This window comes from Rissa tridactyla, chromosome 2, assembly GCF_028500815.1.
Source record: "Rissa tridactyla isolate bRisTri1 chromosome 2, bRisTri1.patW.cur.20221130, whole genome shotgun sequence".
Taxonomy (NCBI): domain Eukaryota; kingdom Metazoa; phylum Chordata; class Aves; order Charadriiformes; family Laridae; genus Rissa; species Rissa tridactyla.
The window spans coordinates 8,982,826-9,003,824 of NC_071467.1; the positions used below are offsets into that span (position 1 = coordinate 8,982,826).

Genomic DNA, 20,999 nt, shown 5'->3' on the forward strand with positions numbered 1-20,999 from the left:
TTGCAATGAATGTGGGGTCCCGTTCTCAGTGTTTGAATGGGAGATGTGATCTTGAACCCAAAGACGGGATTTAGCTTCAGATGTTGCTCCTCTGCAGGGTTTGTCATAGCTGATATGGTCTTGGTTACTTAAAGATAGTGACCCCAAGGCTGAAGCTGGGGTTTCTGACCAGTGCCAAACCAGCCCGTGCAGGACTGGTGTTTATCTTTTGTTGATGCAGAACGAAAAGTTCATGGTTTTCTAATGCACCACCAACTGAGCAGATGGTGGAAATTAACGCTGGGGGAAAGTAAGCAGCAGGGGCTTTCCCGACCTGGTTTGATAATCGGAGCCCAAGGACAGACATCTTCCTTCTTCCACTCTCTGCCACAGGTAAAAGAGTAAATCCAGGCTGATGTTTCCAGCATCTGGCCTGATATGGCTTGATTTCTAGGTGGGATGCGGTTGGCAGCACTGCAGAGGGCAAGCCCAAAGCAATGTTGAATCGATCACCACTTTCTTGTGTTAAGAATTCCACTTTTACAAAATCTATGGATGATAGTATGATGCCATTTTAGAACTGAAAATTTTCATACTAAGTAAATTAAATCTTCCTCTGCTAATTATTTCTGTATGGATAAGTGATACTTTGAATTTCTCTTTGAACCAGCAAGCTCTTCAATATTCAAGGATTGCTGGCTACCTTAGCAGTCTCCCTTTTTATGTTTTAACCATCTAAGTAAGACAAGTGGAAAAGATGCTGTAGTTTTGTGCATGTCTGTGTGTGTTTCTCCAGCATTCAATTATCAGCATCCACATAATTCAGTATTAACATTTTTAGTGCACTTGAGGATGCCCAGTCGAGCAGCTGTATGTGCAGCTCTGATATATGCAAATCCATTTTGCATGCGGCTCTTGACATAGCTTCATATTCAGGATTATGGGACGCCTTTTCTGTGCCACTCCGATGTATGCTAATCTTTGTTTCTCTAAAAACACTTGAAAAGTCCAGACAAAAAGACAAAATTTCTTCTTCACTGAAATCCTGTGGTTTTTCTGGACCCAGGCTACCTCACAGTCCAAAGCAAAGCTCCCACTGATGGAGCACCAAACTGCTATATTCACTTTGCCTCGTTTTTCCTGCTTCTGGAGAGCTGCCTGGCAGAGAAGGACCTGGGGGTGTTGGTGATCAGCTGGCTGAATATGAGCCAGCAGTGTGCCCAGGTGGCCAAGAAGGCCAACAGCATCCTGGCCTGTATCAGGAACAGTGTGGTGAGTAGGACTAGGGAAGTGATCATCCCCCTGTACTCGGCAGTGGTGAGGCCCCACGTTGAGTACTGTGTCCAGTTTTGGGCCCCTCACCACAAGAAAGACATTGAGGTGCTGGAGCGTGTCTAGAGAAGGGCAACGAAGCTGGTGAGGAGGAGCAGCTGAGGGATCTGGGGTTGTTCCGTCTGGAGAAAAGGAGGTTCAGGGCTTATCACTCTCTACAACTACCTGAAAGGAGGTTGCAGTGAGGTGGGGGCTGGTCTCTTCTCCCAGGTAACAAGAGATAGAACAAGAGGAAACGGCCTTACATTGCACCAGGGGGGGTTTAGATTGGACATTAGGAAAAATTTTTACACTGAAAGGCTTATTAAGTATTGTAACATGCTGCCCAGGGAAGTGGTTGAGTCACCATCCCTGGAGGTATTTAAAAGACGGGTAGACATAGTGCTTAGAGATATGGTTTAATGATGGTTTTTGCCAGAGTTAGGTTGATGGTTGGACTAGATGGTGTGAAAAGTCACTTCTAACCTAGGCAATTCTATGAGTCTATGATTCTATCCATCAGGTATTAGAGACAACCTAAGCTCTGGCAGTCCTCTGAATCACTCATTTCTTTCCTGACTGTCAACACCATTGTAGATGCAGGGCAAAAGCTGGAACGGGACTGTCACCATATGCAGAGAGGCTGGATGATGCCTGGGCTGGGAGCAAGAGCACACAGTGCATTTGGATCCAAATAGGTCAAGTGCTCCTATTAGGGACATGTAAATGATCAATCAATTAAATGAGATGCCTAAGGGCTTTGTAATTCTGGCTTGTAACACAGTATATTAATTATCAAATTTGTTAGTTATATCTGTGATATATTTTTAATGTATTATTTGTTGACTCCTTATAAACTTACTGTGGCTGCCAAACTCTCAGAAGTGCACACAGCAAATGGAAAACTCAAAGTATTATTTTGTACTTGCCACAGGTTGCACTAACTGCTGGGTCCAGGCTAAGCACAGAAGCTAAAACACCTCTGAATTTAATTGTGGGCAGTTTGACACCTTCATAGCACAAGAAAGACTAAATGTAAATCCCAGGTTAATGAAGGAGAAAGTCCCTGTGGTATCATTAAACCTTTTCCAGTGAAGGTTTCTGAGCAATACACTGAGTGGATTCAGTTTGTCTGGTGAATAAATGTTTAATGCAGAGCCGTATCAGTTGGTGTCATCGATTGTAAGAGAAACGCTGTTGGTTTAACGAGGACCCCATCAGTGTGAACACGAGTTAACAGCCTCACAGTGCCAACAACTGCTTGGTATTGCTTCAAGGCAGGAATCCCAGTGAAGCGAGTCAGAGATGCTCAGATGGGCCCAGAAATATGTTTCTTAGATCTTGGGGATTACTGACATACCATCGATATTATCATTATCATCTAATTTTTCCCTGCATTTGGAATTACAATGCCATGAAGGTCCCTGTGGTGTGTTAATCACTTTCTTAATATCAGAAATCAGAGTTCCTCACAAACTATTCTTTGAAGTCTGTTCCACGTGAACAACTGTATTTATAGTTGCATACATTTCCCTACAGTTTTAACCAAGAAATAGATTGGTGAATATTTTTGAGCTGGATATTCATAGACAGGCAAGCAAAACACCTGCTGTCAATGTGATTGAGTTTCACCTTTAGTTTAGAGTGTCCTATAATCTGAAATAATCCCATATCCTCTCCTGTAATCCTGTAAAACTGAAACTAATGCATGTACAGGAATTCACTTCTACAATACTTTTAGTTTGCCTCTATTTCTACTACTGCGGTTGCCACTGTTGATTTGTCTTCTGTATTTGGATTACCTGAAAGTAGCGTTCTTTCTGTCTCTGGGAATTAGCAAAACTTTAAAAAAATACATAGACATCCCAATGTGAAGTAAAACCAAAAAGAAGAGGTGATAATTTTTTTCACCCTTCTTGTAGCAGGAGTGAAAATAGAGCTTTTTTTTTTTTAATTTTAAATTTATAAATGTTTTGTTTTCCTTTAATTACTATAAATTATGCATTTTCTAGAAGAGGATTTTTGCAAAACAAAAACTAGAATTTTTCATTTAAAATGCCAATGGTCTTTCTTTTTTTGAAAGTTTCTTGAAAAGCAAAATTCACAGAAAGATTCAATTTTGACAAACAGATTAAAAAACCACACAAAAAACAACCAAAAACCCCCAAAAAAACCTGTGCTTGAAAAACTCCTTGCCAGCTCCAGCTCTAGGGTTGTCCTATCACGAACATTTAAAGAATTATTCTAGGTGCAAACATGCATAGATGTCCTGGAAATCCCTTTGATAGCTCCTTCTTCACAAGCAAAGGGTAAGCAGAGCTTTGATCCCAGTCTACAAATCACCTAATGGCATGGAAGGGATTTGAAAGTACAAGGCACTCTGTCCACCATGGACTCGCTGCCATCAAAGGTTGTCAACAGAAATTGAACAGCAATTTTTATGTATCCGGTTGCCTGCTTGGATTTTTTTAAAGAACTCTTCGAAGTACAGCAATTCGCAGAGACAGAGTAGATGGGTTTTAGTGAGTGAATTTTAGTTTAGGATTTTCCCGGTGAAGTTATTGTTTTCATTGCCCCAGCTTTGGGCAACACAAAAAGTCCCATCCCAACACATCGGTAGATATTGTCCCACCATGGAAAATCTCTCATAGTCTGGCAAGTTAATCCTATGTGTCTGCCCAGCATTACGAACTGAAGGATTAGGAAGGAAAAGAGTGTTTTTTTAAGAGCTTGTAGTGATATATTTGCTATTCAAAGCATCAATGTGTCTGTGGGGAAGGGGATTTGCAATATATGAGAGAAAATGAAGTACCACCGGGGAAGCAGAGGTGCCATTTCTTGATTAACAGAGTGTGCAAAGAGGTAGGGCTCCTTCAGAAATCTCTTTCTAGCAAGACAGAGGCTGTGGAAGACATTACTACTGGCAGCTTATTTTTCCACTGTTGGTTTTCTCAACATCCCTGGTGAGACCTGGCAGCCTCCAGCCTCGTGGCCGTAATCACTGCTGTTCACAGCTTGGCTGGACAGTGCTCTTTTTCTGGTGCTCCTATTTTGTCCTAAAAATACTTGATCTGAGGGTTGAGTCGAAGGAATGGACCATAAACAGGTCAGCATTGGAGCTACCCATTAGTTTTGAATTAATCGCTCTTTTCACTGGTCTGTCCCAGTTTATCCCATGAAGAAGACAAGCAGGGACCAGTTTACAAAGGGTGGCTGCTTCATCATCTGCAGACGTGGCTGAGTGCTCCCTTGGCACCGTAATAACCTGGAAGAGTTAAGACTAGGCTTACATTGGCAAGTTTTGGTACATCATCAGTGGGCTTTTTCACGGAGCCTGGCATGGTACCAAGCCTGGACACAGTAACAAACAGCTATCATATAAACAGTGATTTACTTACATTATAGCTCCCACTGAAATTAAATTGATCATGGGTTTATCTCCGCAGTCACAATCATCCATGTGTTTCCCAGTGATAAGTGCTACACAGGTGAATGTCATCCTAGCACAGCTGGTGGCACCAGGAGAGGGAGCCAGGCTCCCCCCAGCCTTCCCCTTCACCCCAAACCCAGTTTTGCTCCTCTCTCAAGGCTGAAGGCCAGGCGCTATATGAAGAGATTGCAGTAGGGGACATAGCATTTATAAAAAAGGTGACAGAGTGACTGGGATCCTGTAATGAATTTACAGCATCAGCATTTTTTATTCATCAAAAGTGAGATTTGGGATCAACCAGGAGAGCAAAGACTTAAGCCCAGAGTGTCATTTTTTCCTGGATGCTTCTTCAATTAGAGGCTGATACAAGCTCCGTTGGTTGGAGCAAACTTTATTTCAGACACATTTCTGGCTGCACTGGCTCCCCAGCAGCAGAGCAAAATTGTCCTGTAGCCCCACAGGAGAGCTGGTTGGAGCATCCACCTTTCTCCATGCTCAGCTCCTAAGATGACCTCTACTATAGACATGGTGGACAGGCAAGGGCAAAGATTTTGAAGCCTTTTGTGGCACTTCCAGCCCCATTCAAAGCAAAAATTCCCAATTGGCCTGAAGATGTGAGTAGGAGCTGTAGCCCATGGAGGAAAGCACAATTAATTCCAGATATTAACACTGCAGTTTCTCTAGACCAAACACCCCTTGCAGGAATCGACACTTGGTGTGTGAGGGAGGAGGACGCTTTTGCTGCTGCAAACCCCTCCAAACTGGTGGAGGGCAAAAGGTCTTCACCCTGGTGGGAGGAGGCAGGGATGGCAGCCCTCAGTGCCCAAAGGTACAGGCAGAATTGTGACCCTTTCCAAGCCAGAGCCTCCAGCCCTTTCCTCAAGCATTGCGAGAGAGTTTTCATTTCCAGACTGCTCAGTAACATGCCTCATAAAATCTGCCAAGATAAAGATTTATTTTGAGGCAACAGAATGCAACTTCCCCGCCCAAGTTTCTGTTAATCTTATACAGATCTTGCACAAAAAGCTGTTTGCTTACCCTGAACTGCACAGACCTATTATGCACGTAGGCAGGGCAGGCTGTGTTAGAGCACCAGGGAGATCTCTTATCTACCTGGTCAGCCCAAGCCTGCCAGCAAACCTGCTCACTGGTAAGACATAAATACATAACAATTTTTTTTTTTTCAGATCACTAGCACCTAAAATGCCATGCAGTTATGCTCCATAAACCACCTACAGTTTTTCTTCTATTCACTGTGATGGATGAAACGCTGCCCAATAGCTGGCTCCAAATTCAAGAGGCATGGAGGAGCTGCTGCCTTTAAATTTGTCTAAAGCTACTTTTTCTTGTGACTTAAATGTTCCTGGATGGTTTCATTTTCTAGGCAGTGTGGATATGGCTAGTTGGAGTTGCTTATGGTGAGCATTTTAATAAAACCGAGACCTATATGCAAACTGGATTGCCCAACTTGGATGCTATGACTCCATTTGACAGTGGCAGTCAAACAGATTTATGCTTCAGAGCATGGTCAGGGATGGGGCAGAAGAGTTACAGATTATCGAGTCCGGCAGTGTTAGGTTTACAATTGGACTTGATGATCTTAAAGGTCTTTTCCAACCTAAATGATTCTCTGAATCTATGATTAAAGGGCAGGTGGGACTTGAGGCTGCTTTTTGATGGCTGTGGGCACACAAGACAGCAGCACCTATGTCACCCCTGTGAGGATGTAAAGATGGACAGGAGAGAGGGGACACTTAGCTCTAAGAAACAAAATGCAGTCTGATTTTAATTAAGTTATAGATAGAAAAGAGCAAAGTCACGTGGCAGCTGGTGCTTTTCCAAAATTGCAGCCTGTGGTGGCTTTTAGTGGGAACGACAGAGGTCACTTTTGCCTGCCAGCGCCGTGGGGCCAGCGGCACGTCGGAAGTCACACCACAAATAAGCTGAAGTTGCAAAGGCTGAGCAAGGGCACAGGCAGCATCCCGTCCTGTCTCCAGCCTTTGTGTGGCCTTCAATGCCTGGTAAGACTGAGCTCCTGGAGTTGGAGGAGATGGACCAGAGGTCTGGCACAGGCTCCCGGAGTCATCTTGTTAAGGAAGATTCGGGTTTCTGCCCTGTACTTAACTCTGACAGGCTGTCTCGTAATTGCGCAATCTATCTCACGTAGCAAAAGCCTCATGCTTAGAGGTCTCTGGCAAGGTGTCAGATCAATGAAGTGTTTCTTTCTAAATGTCAGCCAGCTCCAGGCACTGGGAGGTAGCCAGCGATGAGCAGGGCAGGCCAGACGAGCCTGTGGTTTGGAGTGAAACAGTCCCCTCTGTTGTTCTTCTCCCTGCTTAAGCACAGACCTGGAGCGGAAATTTATGTGTATTTTTCCAGAGACAGGCTTTTTGCTGCCCCAGGATGACATCTTCTGAGACTGCTCTGGGCCTTTGTGGGTACAGTAAAGCAAGATATAACCTTCCATCCTCTCCCAGGCCAGGGCTTTGAGACCGAGGGTTGCTCAAGTAGTTATTCATGAGGAGTGTGGACGGGAAGAAAGTCCCAAAACAGCAGGAAGGATGCTTGAGGATATACTCTTTGTGTTGCCAAAAGGAGTTATAACAATATAGCTGTCAGTGGCTTAGCTGGGAAACTAATTCATGTTTGGAGGTTTTGCAGGGTGGGGGCAATCCGAGCTGTGCTTCTGAAAACGGGCATCTGCAGTTCTGCCGCCAAGACCTTTCTAGCACAGCACAGTCTCTTGAAGTCGAATTGCAGCAAATCTCTACTCAAAGTACGCTGTTTCCAGCTGTAAAATACCGTGGGCTGTAGAAGGGTTGTATGATGGCTACCATCAGTCATGAGAGAGCTGCAGCAGGTCACGTTGTCCGTCCTTCCCAGGCTTACGCAGGGGTCAGTGGGTATGTGGTTTTTGAGTCAAAAGGACTTCAGAACCTTTGAACTATTCAAGAAGTGAATAGAAAGATAGAAGTATCTCTGTAGGAGGATGCTGTTCCCTGTTGCCTTTGTGCTGGTCTGCCTGCCACCCTGTGTCTGGAAAATGCTGGTGACATCAAACTAGAGAAGTATGTTTCGCACTGGGGTTTCAATGTGAATTATGGACCAGAACGCAAAAGCTGGATCCTGAAGTGTCAGCATCTAAAGCAAGCTAACAAAGATCTCCTCAGAGCGGTACTGGTACTAAGTACTTCTTTGCTGGCAAAGTAGGCATCGAAAAGGGGTTAAACTCTACCGTAGTGGGACATTTACGACTTTGGGGGGGATGAGAAGGGCACTGATTTTTTTTTTCTCAAGGTTTTTTTCATTATTATTTTCTACATGCTTTTTGTTTAAGACCATCTTTAAAAAAACCAACCAACCAAACAAAATACCACCAAGAAGCCAATAATTCTGCTAATATTGTGTGGCTGACCACATAGATCTTGTGCAATGCCCAAATGCTCTTCCCTTGTACCCCATAATATGTCCCATGCCCCAGGCAGCAACGCATCCTGGTCACAAAGGTGCTTTGGTGTTGGCTCATCTGGGTGAGTTCCACGCATGAGGTTGAAGCTCCTCTGGGCCAGCCCTTGAAGGGACCCAGACAGGGTGTTCCTTCTTCTGAGTCCTCAATTTGGATTCCCACCTGTCTTTGTGCCTCAGTGCTCTTCTGGACTTGAAGAAATGGGCCTTTGATGGGCCGATGGCCTTTGAGACATAGGAGTCTTCAGGGCAGGGTGTTATTTGGGTTCCCCCTCCTGCCTTGTCTCTCTGTACTCCCTCCTGGGTGTGTAGATGAGCTTTTATCACATAACCTAACAAGTGCAGTGAGAATGTGTTGCATTTGTGGGTGGATTTGTCAAAAAAATATTTCCTGAAGGTGTTAAGAATTGCTTTATATTAGTCCATTGAACTGATGTGTTTCCATCCTTGTCTGTTAATTGCCAAACTGGAAAGGGACCAGGGACCTTCTTCAGATTGTGAGTTTACAAGACAAATAAGATCTACCCTAGGGGGAAAAAAAAAAAAAGGAAGCTTTCTATTCCTTCTTTCAAAAAATACAAGAAGACAATGAAGACAAACAATCACAATGAATCAATCCCCATATGTTTTATAACATAAAATGTAGAAAAAAGACTAAGCTCTGCTCTCCTTGATGACCATACTGGACCCACTGGTCAGGAAGAGCTCAGGAAGAGCTTGGAGGAACCTGCCCCTTCTGCAGAACCTGCCCTTCTCTGCTCTTGCCTGGGAACGTCATTTAAAATTTCCCTGTATTGTGTGTCACTGGGAGTTGGGAGTTGGCAGCACAAACATAAGTTATCCTGGCATGTACGGGGGTGTCTTGCATGGGGACATGGGTATATGCAGGAAGGAGGAGGAGGCGCAGGAAAAATCCAGAGCACAAATAAGACCTTAAGCACCCAATCACTTAAGGTAGCTTAACCTGCTGCTGGCATGAGCTGAGCTGGGATGGCTGCCCACCTGCACAGCCGCAGGAACGTTCTACTTAAACTCTGTTTAACTCTGAGGGGTCCGTAGCTGGGACAGGGGCTGGGCACGTAATTTAAATCTCCACACCTGAACTCCCCAGAAGTTGTTACTGGGTCTGATGCCAAAACAGCTTGTTCACAGATGCAGTAGTGCCAAGTTCATGCTGAGGTATGTTGATAAGGACCGTGGCTGGTATCACTCTATTTACTTGTAATGACTTAAATTAACTATTGCAAATAGTATCAGGAGGTAAAGCACATTCCTAAGAGCGGGGGTTGGCAGCCCTGCATGGTTTCCCGCAACAGCTATGGCTTCAGCATCATCCCTGCCCTTCCCGCTTCCCGGCACCTTGGCAAATCCTATGGAAACCCTTTTGTGAAGATTTATGGATATATGTGAGCAGAGGGAGACTCAGGGATGGTCTGAGATGCGGTGTAAGATGCTGGGAAAAGTGAAAGTACTGATGTCTGGGTTGGATCTAACTTGTGTTTTAAGAAAGGAAAAAAAATGGGCCAGGTCCAAGTCCCAGTGAACTTGATGAAAGCATTTTCCATTCATTTCAGCCTTCTTTTTCCTCAGGCCCTAAATCACATTTATAGTCCCCAGAGCTTTTCTGTCAGGTTATATATATATATTATTTTTTTTTTTTTTCTATCATGAGTATCCATAGGAAACATGAGCATTCATGGGAAATTTTAAATAGAAGGAATTAAAATAGAGTATCCAGTGTATATTTCCACAATGGAAAAGGTCCATGGGAATTCTTCTGGTTTCTCACCTTCCCATCAGGTGTTATAGAAGACAGGATGATTGGGAGTTTGGAAATGCTGCAGCACACTGCATAAACACTGGTTTGTTTTTTTCTTTTCAAATTCTAAACGTAAGTTTAACCTTAGCGCAGTTGCAAAAATAAAAAAAAAAAAAAAAAATTCTGGTGAAATGGGTGTTTGTTTTGGAGGCCAGAACTATTTCTTTTATGAACAATACTCCATTTTATAGACTTTTCCAAGAAAGCCTGGATAATCCCCCTCCCTCCTCCACTTAAAAAAAATAATAGAAGAGCAGGAACTGTGTTTACAAATACCGAATTGGCCGAGCGGTAACAGCAGTAGGGGTTCGACCCGCCAGCATCGCAGCGCTTGAATTAGCCGGTCCATAAATGGAGAATCAATCTGCTTCTGGGATCTGCCGTATTTTTGGTGGGTTTACAGGCTGTGGTTTTGTTTAGACTAACAACTACATCCAGGCTGGTAGAGCAAATGTGTTTGGGCCCACCCTCCAGCACAGGGGCCAGCTGCCGTGGACGGGGCCGTGCACGGGGGGGCCATGCTCTTAAGTTCCCTCTCCAAGGCACAGCCGCAGCATCCCCACTGCCTTTTGGCTTGTGATTCCCAAATTGTAACCGGTAATAATCTGGAAGTTTTCTGGTGAGCTCCAAAACTTCCCTCTAAAAAGTTAAAATGAGCGCAGAGTTGTTCCCTGGTGCTGTTTAATTCACTGGCGCGGGCGAGCCCGAGCAGCTGGGGTTAATAAAGCCTTTTGTTTTCCAGCCTGACCCACTTGTCAGCCCTTGAGCTCCTGTAAATGCATTTGTAGGGGCCAGACTTAAAATAAATCTCGAGGCATTTGGCAAACAGCAGCTAATTGAAGGGCGCAGGCTGCCCATCACGTGCTGCAGATGAGAGACCTGGAGCAGAACAAAGGCTTGAGACCACGGTCTGAGGCTGCTGTCTTCGGCTTTGGCTTTACGGGACTCGGTAAATATTTACACACCGCCTCTAAAAAACAGGCCTGTGCTGTCTCCAAGACACCACGTCAAACCCTTTGGAAAAGCGGTTTGGCCTTGGGCAGCTCCTCTGGGATGCCCCAGGAGAAAAGCGAGCAGCAAAGCTGGGGATGCTGCCCCTGGCCCCAGGCTGTGGCCACCCGCTGCACTTCCATGTCGGGGTAAGCAACAGATTTGGGTGATGAAGTGAGGAGGATCCTGTAACAACGTGGTGCACGGAAGGGCTTAAAATGATTTTTTTTAATGGTAACAGTTGCAGTTTTGCTCTTTGTTTGCTGGCCTGAAGCCTGCAGCTGGGTGAAACTTCTCTTGCTGGGCTTTTGCTTGTTCTTAAATTTCATATATTCTGACAGAGATGCTTCTCTAATTTTTTTTCTTTGTCTTGTTTACTTTTTTTAATCAAAAGAGTGATATTTAAGCAATAGCACTTTTGGGGCTTTTTGCAAACATCCAAAGTTTTAAAAACCACACCACTTTTTTCTTCCCACAAAACAATGGCATCTTGGGAGGAAGGGAGCCATTTTTTTGGCTTTTAAAAACCCGTTTAAATCACTGCTGCCAGGCAGGGGACACCAGGAGGGGAACAGAGAGCAGCTCCAGGTCCTTCTGTTTTCCCCGACTCGCTGAGGCGAAGCAGCTCCCAGCCTCTCTGCCTGGCTCGGGATCTCACAGGAGCTCTCTGGGATCACAGGCTGCCGTCACCTATCCTTCCTTGGCAGGAAAAAGAGCAATAATCCACGCGAAACAAAAGGCACTTGTACTTTGATTTCCCCCATCAGTCCCAGGATGTATGAGCTGTTCTTGCTTGGCTTTCTCTGAACCTCTGAGTCCAAACTTGATCCTTGAAAAATTAAGCCAGTTTGGGTGAGAAAGGAACCGATTCCTCTTCTTCCCTGTCCTGCTTCCCCCCTTCTTTGCCGGGTGCTTTTTGTTCAGCTGCTTTGACGTGTGAATACTTTACTGTGTGTCTTGTGGCTATCAAGGTCAGCCTAAGGGAAGGAGGTGAGTCATTGCCATTCAAACGGCTACAAACTGCAACTCAAAGGCGACCAGGGCTGATTCAATAGAAAAGGGACTCAATGTCCACAGGTCGATGCTCTGCCCTTTTGGAAATTTCGCCCTGAAACTTCTCAGTATGCAAATACCGCAGGAGAAATTGCAGCTGTGTCGAGGGCTCTGAGCTGATCAGAAGTTTTGGTGTGGGCAGAGAAAAGCAGAGAAATTAGGTTGGGAGGAATGCAAAAAACTGTCTGACAATAATTTTATTTGTGCGTGTGTGTGTGTTTCTAGGCTGCAAACTGCTCTCCATGGCTTAAACGGACATCAAAGCACATCTCTCTGCTGGAATATACATCCCCGGATGATCTGATCCTTTGTGAACTAAATTCCAAGAAAAAAAAAACAAAAAACCTACCCTCTTCTTTCTACAATTTGCTTGCTTTAATTTATGGCTTGCTCCCGCACAGAAAACCTGAATTTTAATGCTGATATTACTCTACTCTAAATCTTCTGGTCTGTGGAAGGCCAAGGGTCCGTCTTCACTGAATCCTCGTCAGGAGAGGTTAGCAGCAGGTCACGGAGAGGTGGAAGAGACTTGGAAGCACTGTGAGAAGGTGAAAGGAAATACCCAGATTTCCTTTAAAGGAAATACTCGGATTTGCCTTTTTTGAGACCATTTGGAGGAAATGAAACTTCTTCCCTTACGGATGGAGGTAGCGGAGTCGGTATGTTCAGCCTAAGCCCAGGGTGGTAACTGGCAGGCGCCTGCAGCACCCTTTCCTTTTTGCCTTTCGTTGGACCCTACATCGTACTTGGTCCGCAGCGGCAGCAGCAGAACCCGACTGGGAAAGATGGTCGTCGTAAGGAGGAGGAACGTGAAAGTGTTTACCTTTGCCTTTTTGCTCATCACAGTAACGTCATTTCTGCTGAACTACACGCACCAGGTGACCACGACCACCTGGGATCCGAGACATCTCATCATGCAGTTTTCAGAGCAAGTCCAAAAACTCTTCAAGTACCCCAGGAGACCGTGCAGCTGTCGCACGTGCATTTCGGAGCTGGGACGTTCCCTCTGGTTCGATCAGAGATTTAATTCAACTATGCAACCTTTCCTGACCTCACAAAATGCCTTGATCCCCGAAGACAGCTACAGGTGGTGGCTGGTAAGTGGGAGGTGTGGAGGTGGCCCGGTGTTTGTGTGACAGTTGCGGTGTCAGGCTTCGAGCGATGCCGAGCAGATAGCGAGAGATGGTTCTTGCCAAAAGCGTTTGCTGTGTCAGCTGACAAGGCAGAGGCAGAGGTGGAAGGAAGTGGGTGTTCGTGCTGCTGTTTAGCTCGCAGGCACTCGGAGCACACGTTCACTTGCTCCAAGCTAGAAAAGTCCCTGGCAGAGATAAGCGGTGAATCCAGAATCTGCAAATGCCAATATTGCCTTTTTTCCTCCCTTCTCTTTGAAAGACTAGACTCCCTAAGCTGGCTTGTTTCACTTCAGATGCTAAAAAGGGCTTTTACTGTCCATCGAGGTAGCAAATCAAACTCATTGTGAAGTGTGTAATTCACCTGGGGCTCTCCCTACTGTAAGACATGTGAATAATTAGCAGGATTAAACTGAAAATGATTAATGCCATGGTATGAGAACAGTCCCTGTTGTGGCAGGTGATGTAAAACGGGTCTGTAAAGCGCACAGGCAGCCATGGGTCACTGGGAAGGAGCAGCCCCTGTGTATCCTTGAGCGGGGTGGTCCAAAAAGCCCTATCCAAGCATCATGAAAGCTAGCAGATATCTTGTTTGAAAAGCGCAGAGGGTAAGAAGGGCATATCCTGATGTTTTGCCTAATCAAAGCCCTTTTTATTTTCTCTTGAACAAGACATTGATTAAATGAATTGCTTGTGGCCTGCGCTGCCAAGCTGCTCAAGAGCAGGTTCTGGCTGCAGCAACCCCACTCAAATCCCAGTTTCATTACGAGCTGCTTTCCCTCTCTTCAGAAAAATTAGTCTCCCTGTGCCTTGCTTTAAGCACACAACTGCCTGCACCTTGGTGTCCTGCGGCGGGCACAACCCTTGATGTTAAATATGAGGCTTTCAGCCCTCCCTTGGTGCCCTGGGGAGGCCCCCTGGGCAGGCACACACTTTCTCAGTGGGGGCATTTTTGTTTTGGAGGAGGTGTCAAGTGCTGTAGGGATGAGGCTCTATCTGATTTATCACTTCTCCCTCCATCGGCTGTCACATTTACTGGTGAAAAAGAGATGCCACTGAGCGATGTCTTTAACTACCGCATAAATGATGCAACCCTCCTCTTTGCCACGAGTCCCACATATTGCAGGCATCACATCCTTTCACCTCTCCCTTGGCCGTGACTCAGATTTCCCATTGCTCGTGTTTTTTCCTTGCAGCCCCCAGACACTTTTCCGTCTGGTCCCCATATTTCCTAGCTGGGCTTTGCTGGAGTCCTGAGAAGGGAAGATGGCAAGCTCAGGTCCTGGTTCCCCTTGCCCTGAGGTGAGATTCCACCAGAGAGCTGAGCTGAACTAACAACTGGCAGCTTTTGGAGAAGAGGAGATAGATACCCCAAATCAAGCTCAGCAAATAAGAGGATGAGGTTGCTCATGGACACCATGGGTGTTGAGGCTGGTTGTGAGACGCCTCCTGATTGCCTCTCAATACAAAAACCAGGGGCACTCAGAACCTTTTGGAGGTACTGAGGAGAAGGTGGGATGATCAATCCTAAATCCTGGCATCAGTGTGGGGGCTGTGAGACAGGGCTGGGTGGTCAGGGTGCCTCTGCTAAGGGGGCTCTGCCCCCAAGGGCTTGTGCATCACCCCCAAGTGAAGCCTCACTGCATTCTACGCTGAGCCCCCACTCTGATTTAAACATGAAATTTCAATGCATTCTCTTAAAAAAAAAAAAAAAGACTAAAAAGGAAGAAAAAGCTCGGGACTTTCAGTACAGAAGTCTGCATTTCTGATTCTCCTTCCTGTAGTGAAACTGAAAAAAAAAAAAAAAAAAAAGCACAAATATCTCACTTCAGGTCAATGCAAAACAGATTTTTTTGGGGGGAAGGGTGTTTTCTTTTTCAGCTAAATTAAAAAATAATGACTTTCATAACAGCCGAAAGTCTATTTTTCCTCCCCCCTTTCCACCCACCCAGCCCAAATAAAAGCTGTCCGTTAATTTTCAGTGCTGTCTAACCCTGTTTTTAGTGTTTTCATTCTTTTTTTGAATTCAGGTCAAGTTCAACGGGAATACACCACTTCAGAACACAAAATCAAAGCTGTATTTTCTTAGACAGTAAAAAAAAATCTTCTAAGATTTCTACATTTTTTCGCCCATGTTTTTTTTCAGTCAGAACTTATCTTCAACTAGAACACATGAAATATTTTGGTGTCCCCCAAAACTGCATTGTTTATTGGAAATCAGTTGCCTACTGAAAATACTTACCCTAATTTATAGTAGATGGAGAAGGTGCTTTAACTCCTCTGAAAGACGTTCCTGAGTGAGCCCAGGCATGATGTGGCCTTAGGTCCTCATTGCAACTATTTCCTATGCACATGTTGCTTTGAGTAAGCCTTTCCGAGACAGTAAGTATCATTTCTGCAGTAATTCCCAGGTGCATCCTGACTGCGCTCCTTTTTCGCTGCTCATTTTTCGGCTCGTCTTCAAAGCGATTCTGAGATTTCTGCCAGTCTTAAAGAAAGCATTGCTCACGGCCATGCTTTACTCTCATTTGCTTTGCCAACTCAATAATTTGTGACTTTTTACTGTGTTTGTACTTAAAAGATGAGGCATGAGGAGTCATGAGACTGCTTAAACTTCATTTAGGGGGAGAAATGAGTGTGTGTTTGCTCTCAGGAGCTGACTTCAGATGGTGTGGTGGTTTTGTTTTGCTGTAACTGAGACGTCAGTGACTGCACTGGAGCTATTTATTATAAGGCTGTGGCTTTCCTGTCATGGGGAGACCCATGTGATGAGCTTGAACTAAACACAGGCAGAGCCCTTGCCAGAGAACTGTCTGTCTACCAAGCTCAGTCTGCCCTCCCTTCCCATTAACCCTGTTGCTGTACAACCCTGTTGCTGAGCGGTGCGGTTGACATGCCTGAGGGACGGGATGCCATCCAGAGGGACCTGGACTGGCTCAAGAAGTGGGTCCATGTGAACCTCATGAGATTCAACAAGGCCAAGTGCTGGGTCCTGCACATGGGTCTGGGCAACCGCCAGTACCAATACAGGCTGGAGGATGAAGGGATCGCGAGCAGCCTTGCCAAGAAGGACCTGGGGGTACTGGTGGGTGAAAAGCTGGACATAAGTCAAGTGGTCTACCTTGACTTAAGCAAGGCGTTCAACATGGACTCCCACAGCATCCTCATAGGAAAGCTTAGGAAGAGTGGGCTTGATGAACGGACAGTGGGGTGGATAGAAAACTGGTTGAAAGACAGAGCTCAGAGGGTAGTGATTAGGGGCACAGAGTCTAGTTGGAGGTCAGTGACGAGTGGTGTTCCCCGGGGGTCAGTACTGGGTCCAGCCCTCTTCAATATATTCATCAATGACCTGGATGAGGGGACAGAGTGCACCCTCAGCAAGTTTGCTGATGACACAAAGCTGGGGGGGGCGGCTGACACACCGGAAGGCTGTGCCGCCATCCAGAGAGACCTGGACAGGCTGGAGAGTTGGGCAAAGAGGAACCTTATGAAATTCAATAAGGGCAAGTGTAGAGTGCTGCACCTGGGGAGGAATAACCCCATGCACCAGTACAGGTTGGGGGCTGACCTGCTGGAGAGCAGCTCAGCTGAAAGAGACCTGGGAGTCCTGGTGGACAGCAGGATGACCATGAAGCAGAGATGTGCCCTCGTGGCCAAGAAGGCCAATGGCCTCCTGGGGTGCATCAAGAAGAGTGTGGCCAGCAGGTGGAGGGAGGTCATCCTCCCCCTCTACTCTGCCTTGGTGAGGCCGCACCTGGAGTGCTGTGTCCAGTTCTGGGCTCCCCGGTTCAAGAAGGACAGGGAACTGCTGGAGAGGGTGCAGCAGAGAGCTACCAAGACCATTAGGGGACCGGAACACCTCTCTTATGAAGAAAGACTGAGGGATCTGGGTCTCTTCAGTCTGGAAAAAAGACTGCTGAGAGGGGATCTTATTAACACTTATAAATGCTTAAAGGGTGGGTGTCAGGAGAATGGGGCCAGGCTCTTTTCAGTGGTGTCCGGGGACAGGACAAGAGGTAATGGGCACTAACTTGAGCATAGGAAGTTCCACCTAAACATGAGGAGGAACTTCTTTCCTTTGAGGGTGGCAGAGCACTGGAACAGGCTGCCCAGAGAGGTGGTGGAGTCTCCAACTCTGGAGACATTCAAAACCCACCTGAATGCATTCCTCTGCAACGTGCTGTAGGTGACCCTGCTCTGGCAGGGCTCTTGGACTACGTGATCTCCAGAGGTCCCTTCCAACCCTATGATTCTATAAACTGGCAATGTGAGCTTGCAGCCCACAAGGCCAACTGTGTCCTGGGCTGCATCACAAGAAGCATGGCCAGCAGGTTGAGGGAGGTGATTCTGCCCCTCTACTCTGCTCTCATGAGGTCCCACCTGGAGTATTGTGTCCAGTTCTGGAGCCCTCAGCACAGGAAAGACATGGACCTGGTGGAACGGATCCAGAGGAGGTACACAGAGATGATCAGAGGGATGCAACACCTCAACTATGAGGACAGGCTGAGAGAATTGGGGTTGTTCAGCTTGGAGAAGAGAATGCTCCAGGGAGACCCTTTTGCAGCCTTCTAGTACTTACAGGGAGCTTATAGGAAAGATGGGGACAAACTTTTTAGCAGGGCCTGTTCTGATAGGATAAGGGGTGATGGCTTTAAACTAAAAGAGGGAATATTTAGGCTAGATATAAGGAAGAAATTTTTTACACTGAGAGTGATGAAACACTGGCTTACGTTGCCCAGAGAGGTGGTAGATGCCGCATCCCTGGAAACATTCAAGGTCAGGTTGGACAGGGCTCTGAGCAACCTGATCTAGGTGAAGATGTCCCTGCTCACTGCAGGGGGATTGGACTAGATGACCTTTAAAGGCCTTTCCAAGTCAAACTATTCTATGATTCTATGATATGTGAATGAAAATTATCCATCCAAATAGTCCCATAGCATTAGAAGTATCCCTATACTTCTAGGAAAACAGGGATTGATTTCAGAGCCTAATGACCAGTATTTGAGATGAAATGACGTTTGGGGCCAAAGGATGGGGTGGTTTCACTTGCTTGATTTCACTGTACATGGCTGCTGGGCTGCTTCATGGTTTATTTGCAGAATATATTAATTAAGGTCTTCTAGTGTGGTAGGATGTGGCTTTTTGGAAAGAAATAATCCTCACTGCTGTGAATAAAATTGCATTTTCCATACTGGAGTTAGTGTTTTCCATACTGGAGTTAGTGGTACCACCTGTGCAGTGGGAAGGAGCAGGGAAGAGAAGGGTGGTGTTACCATCCCTGCAGCGGCTCATCCTGCTGCACAGGGCAGGGCTGTTTCTGGAGAAGGCAGCTGAAAATGTACCTGGCTCTTTCTGTGTTCATGGAAACAAGGGGGCTGTTGTCAGGGCTGTTACTTGCTTTTCGTTTACTTAAATCTACTGAGCTGATAAATTCCCCTTGGTTACTTTAGTCATGTAACAAATAATGGCCTAAATTCTTCTCCCTGGGTACACCCTGGGGGCTGCTCTGTGCTTATTGTGACTTAGAGTTGGATTGGAGTCCTCCTCTCTCGGAAATGATCCGGGCATTACTCTGGACTGTTACCGGCTTGTTAGAAGACCCTCCCTTCCTTCCTCCCTCCCTTCCTTCCTCCCTTCCTTCCGTCCTTCCTTCCGTCCTTCCTTCCTTCCTTCTTCCCTCCCTCCCTCTCCTCCTTCTCTCTTCCCCTTACCTATACATCTCTCCGTCTGTCCGTCCCTCCGGACATACATCCTCCTATCCATCCTATAGTCCCTCCTATCCATCCTATAGTCCCTCCTATACATCTCTCCGTTCTGCCTTCCCTCATCACACACACAGGGGTTGTGAGAGTCTCAGTGTTTTGGAACTGGCACTTTATTTTACGTGATGCATTTCTTTCTGTTTGTATTTTCTTTCCCACCTCCCTAAGCTGGGTTGCCTGCAATTCTTTCTCTGTTGTTCCATGACACAAATGCTGTGGATATTTCCACTAAATTTAGTAACTTGTATATAAGGAAACAGGGCAAGAACTGTATGCTGAAACACAGCATAGCCTTTATTTATAGCTTTCTTGTTTTATTCTCGGTGTTTTTTGGCATTGTTTTTGGTGGTCAGAAAGTATAAAAAATACAAGATCAGAACCTGCTGTTCTAAATCCAAAATTACCCTGTTGAGGTTGATGAACTAAAGCTCTGATAAGTAAAATCAGGCTCAGAGTTCCCTGGCAATCTTATCTGTAGCACATTGTTCATAAACTACCACGTTATAACAATTTTTATCTACAGTCTTATGATATTTGAGGGGTTTGCTTTCTTTTTTGTTTTTTTTGGAAGAAAGCTCAGCTCTTGGGGCCGTGTGATTAGCGTATCTGAAAGAAAATGTTAGCTTTTAGTCCTTATGTTTGCAGGAAAAATGTAATATATGGCTTAAAGATTTGCTAACCAGACGGTGAACAAAAGGGCATCCCCAGTACATGCGCTGGGGAAGCCATGGAAGCTGCACTTATTTTTAAGACGGCAGCAGAGCTACTTGGCACCTGAGTCATGCATTTTGAATGCACTTTGTAGAAAATTTGCCCAAATACTTTGATCACCATAAGTCTTCCTTCAAACTGGGACACTCTCCGTGATACTTTGAAAAAAATACAAAGGGCTCACAGCTCTGAAGGTAGAGTGATGCAGAAAGTGGTACCAAATCCAGCCCAGGTTCCAGGTTCTAGACCCGGTGCCTGCTATGTGCTCAGTCCCACCTGGTGTTGTACTGCTTGGGTGCAAGTGTGACATTTAGACCAGCCTTGGACATAATAGGACAACCTGACCCTGGGCTACCTCTTATCCCTGCTGGCAGCCCCCACGTATGACCAGCTGGGCTGCAGCTCCAGGGTCTCCTACGGCAAGGACAGATGGATCTGAAGGTGGTCCGAGCTCATGGATCCCTCTAAGCACTGCAATGCGCTCTGCTGAGCTGCAAGCCTCCTGCAGCCAGAAATGAGGGCACACAGAGCCGGTGGAGGTAGGGTCTGTGCTCCTTAGAGTAGTGCGGAGGTGACCTGCACCAGCCATGGATGTCAGAAATCATATAATTTGTCATACACATATTATTGTATGTTATTTACATAATGTATGCACATTACATTCATATTTAAGAATGCATATTTTTTGACAGACACAAATCATTAAACAAAGCACAAGCTCCTGAAAGCCCCTTTATTTTTCCTCTTAATCTCTTTGATGCATAGTAATTGCAGGACATTAAATATAACAATAATACTGCCATATTTTCCAGACCAAGGAGGCATTTTTAAAATTGATGGTTTCCTTTTAACCTCTCCCTCAGTCTGCAAAATGGAGATTACCTGGATTTGCCCCACCAGGCTGTTGCTAGGATTAATCTTTGTACAATGTCTTATAGCTTGGAAGCGCTGCATGAGTATTAATGCCTCCGAACTGCTGCAGCGAGGCAATTAGTGGCTGTGCAAAAGAGATTCTCATGGGGCTTTATTCCCTCTTTGTCTTTTAAAAACAGTTTAAAAAAAAATTAGGAAAGCCACAAAGAACAGTACTGCTACACCAGTTTCCCCATAGGCTGCCTGGCCATGGGCTTGCGGTGGCTGACACCAGACCCACACCTCTGGGTTGTGTCTTGATCCATGCTCCATCTGCATCCACATCACATCAGTCATTATAGGTCAAGCATGATATTTTCTACCTCCTAATAAATTGGGATTTTTAAGGTGTATTCAATACGCTGACAAACTTGTCCATGGATGTGGGATGCGCAGGCACCAGGAGAGCTTTCCCCTGACTGTAACTGTGTCCTCAC

The 20,999-nt window shown here is 45.7% G+C and overlaps 1 protein-coding gene across 10 annotated transcripts in view; it reads left to right on the plus strand.

Moving 5' to 3' along the window:
• ST3GAL1 (ST3 beta-galactoside alpha-2,3-sialyltransferase 1) overlaps window positions 1–20,999 on the plus strand; it is an 85,858-nt gene that overhangs the window by 45,823 nt on the left and 19,036 nt on the right. For all 10 annotated transcript variants that reach the window (XM_054193518.1, XM_054193509.1, XM_054193508.1 and 7 more), the window contains one exon: window positions 12,273–13,144. In XM_054193518.1, the coding sequence (XP_054049493.1) occupies window positions 12,833–13,144 (312 nt within the window). In that variant the 5' untranslated portion in view covers window positions 12,273–12,832. The remainder of the gene's footprint in view (window positions 1–12,272; window positions 13,145–20,999) is intronic.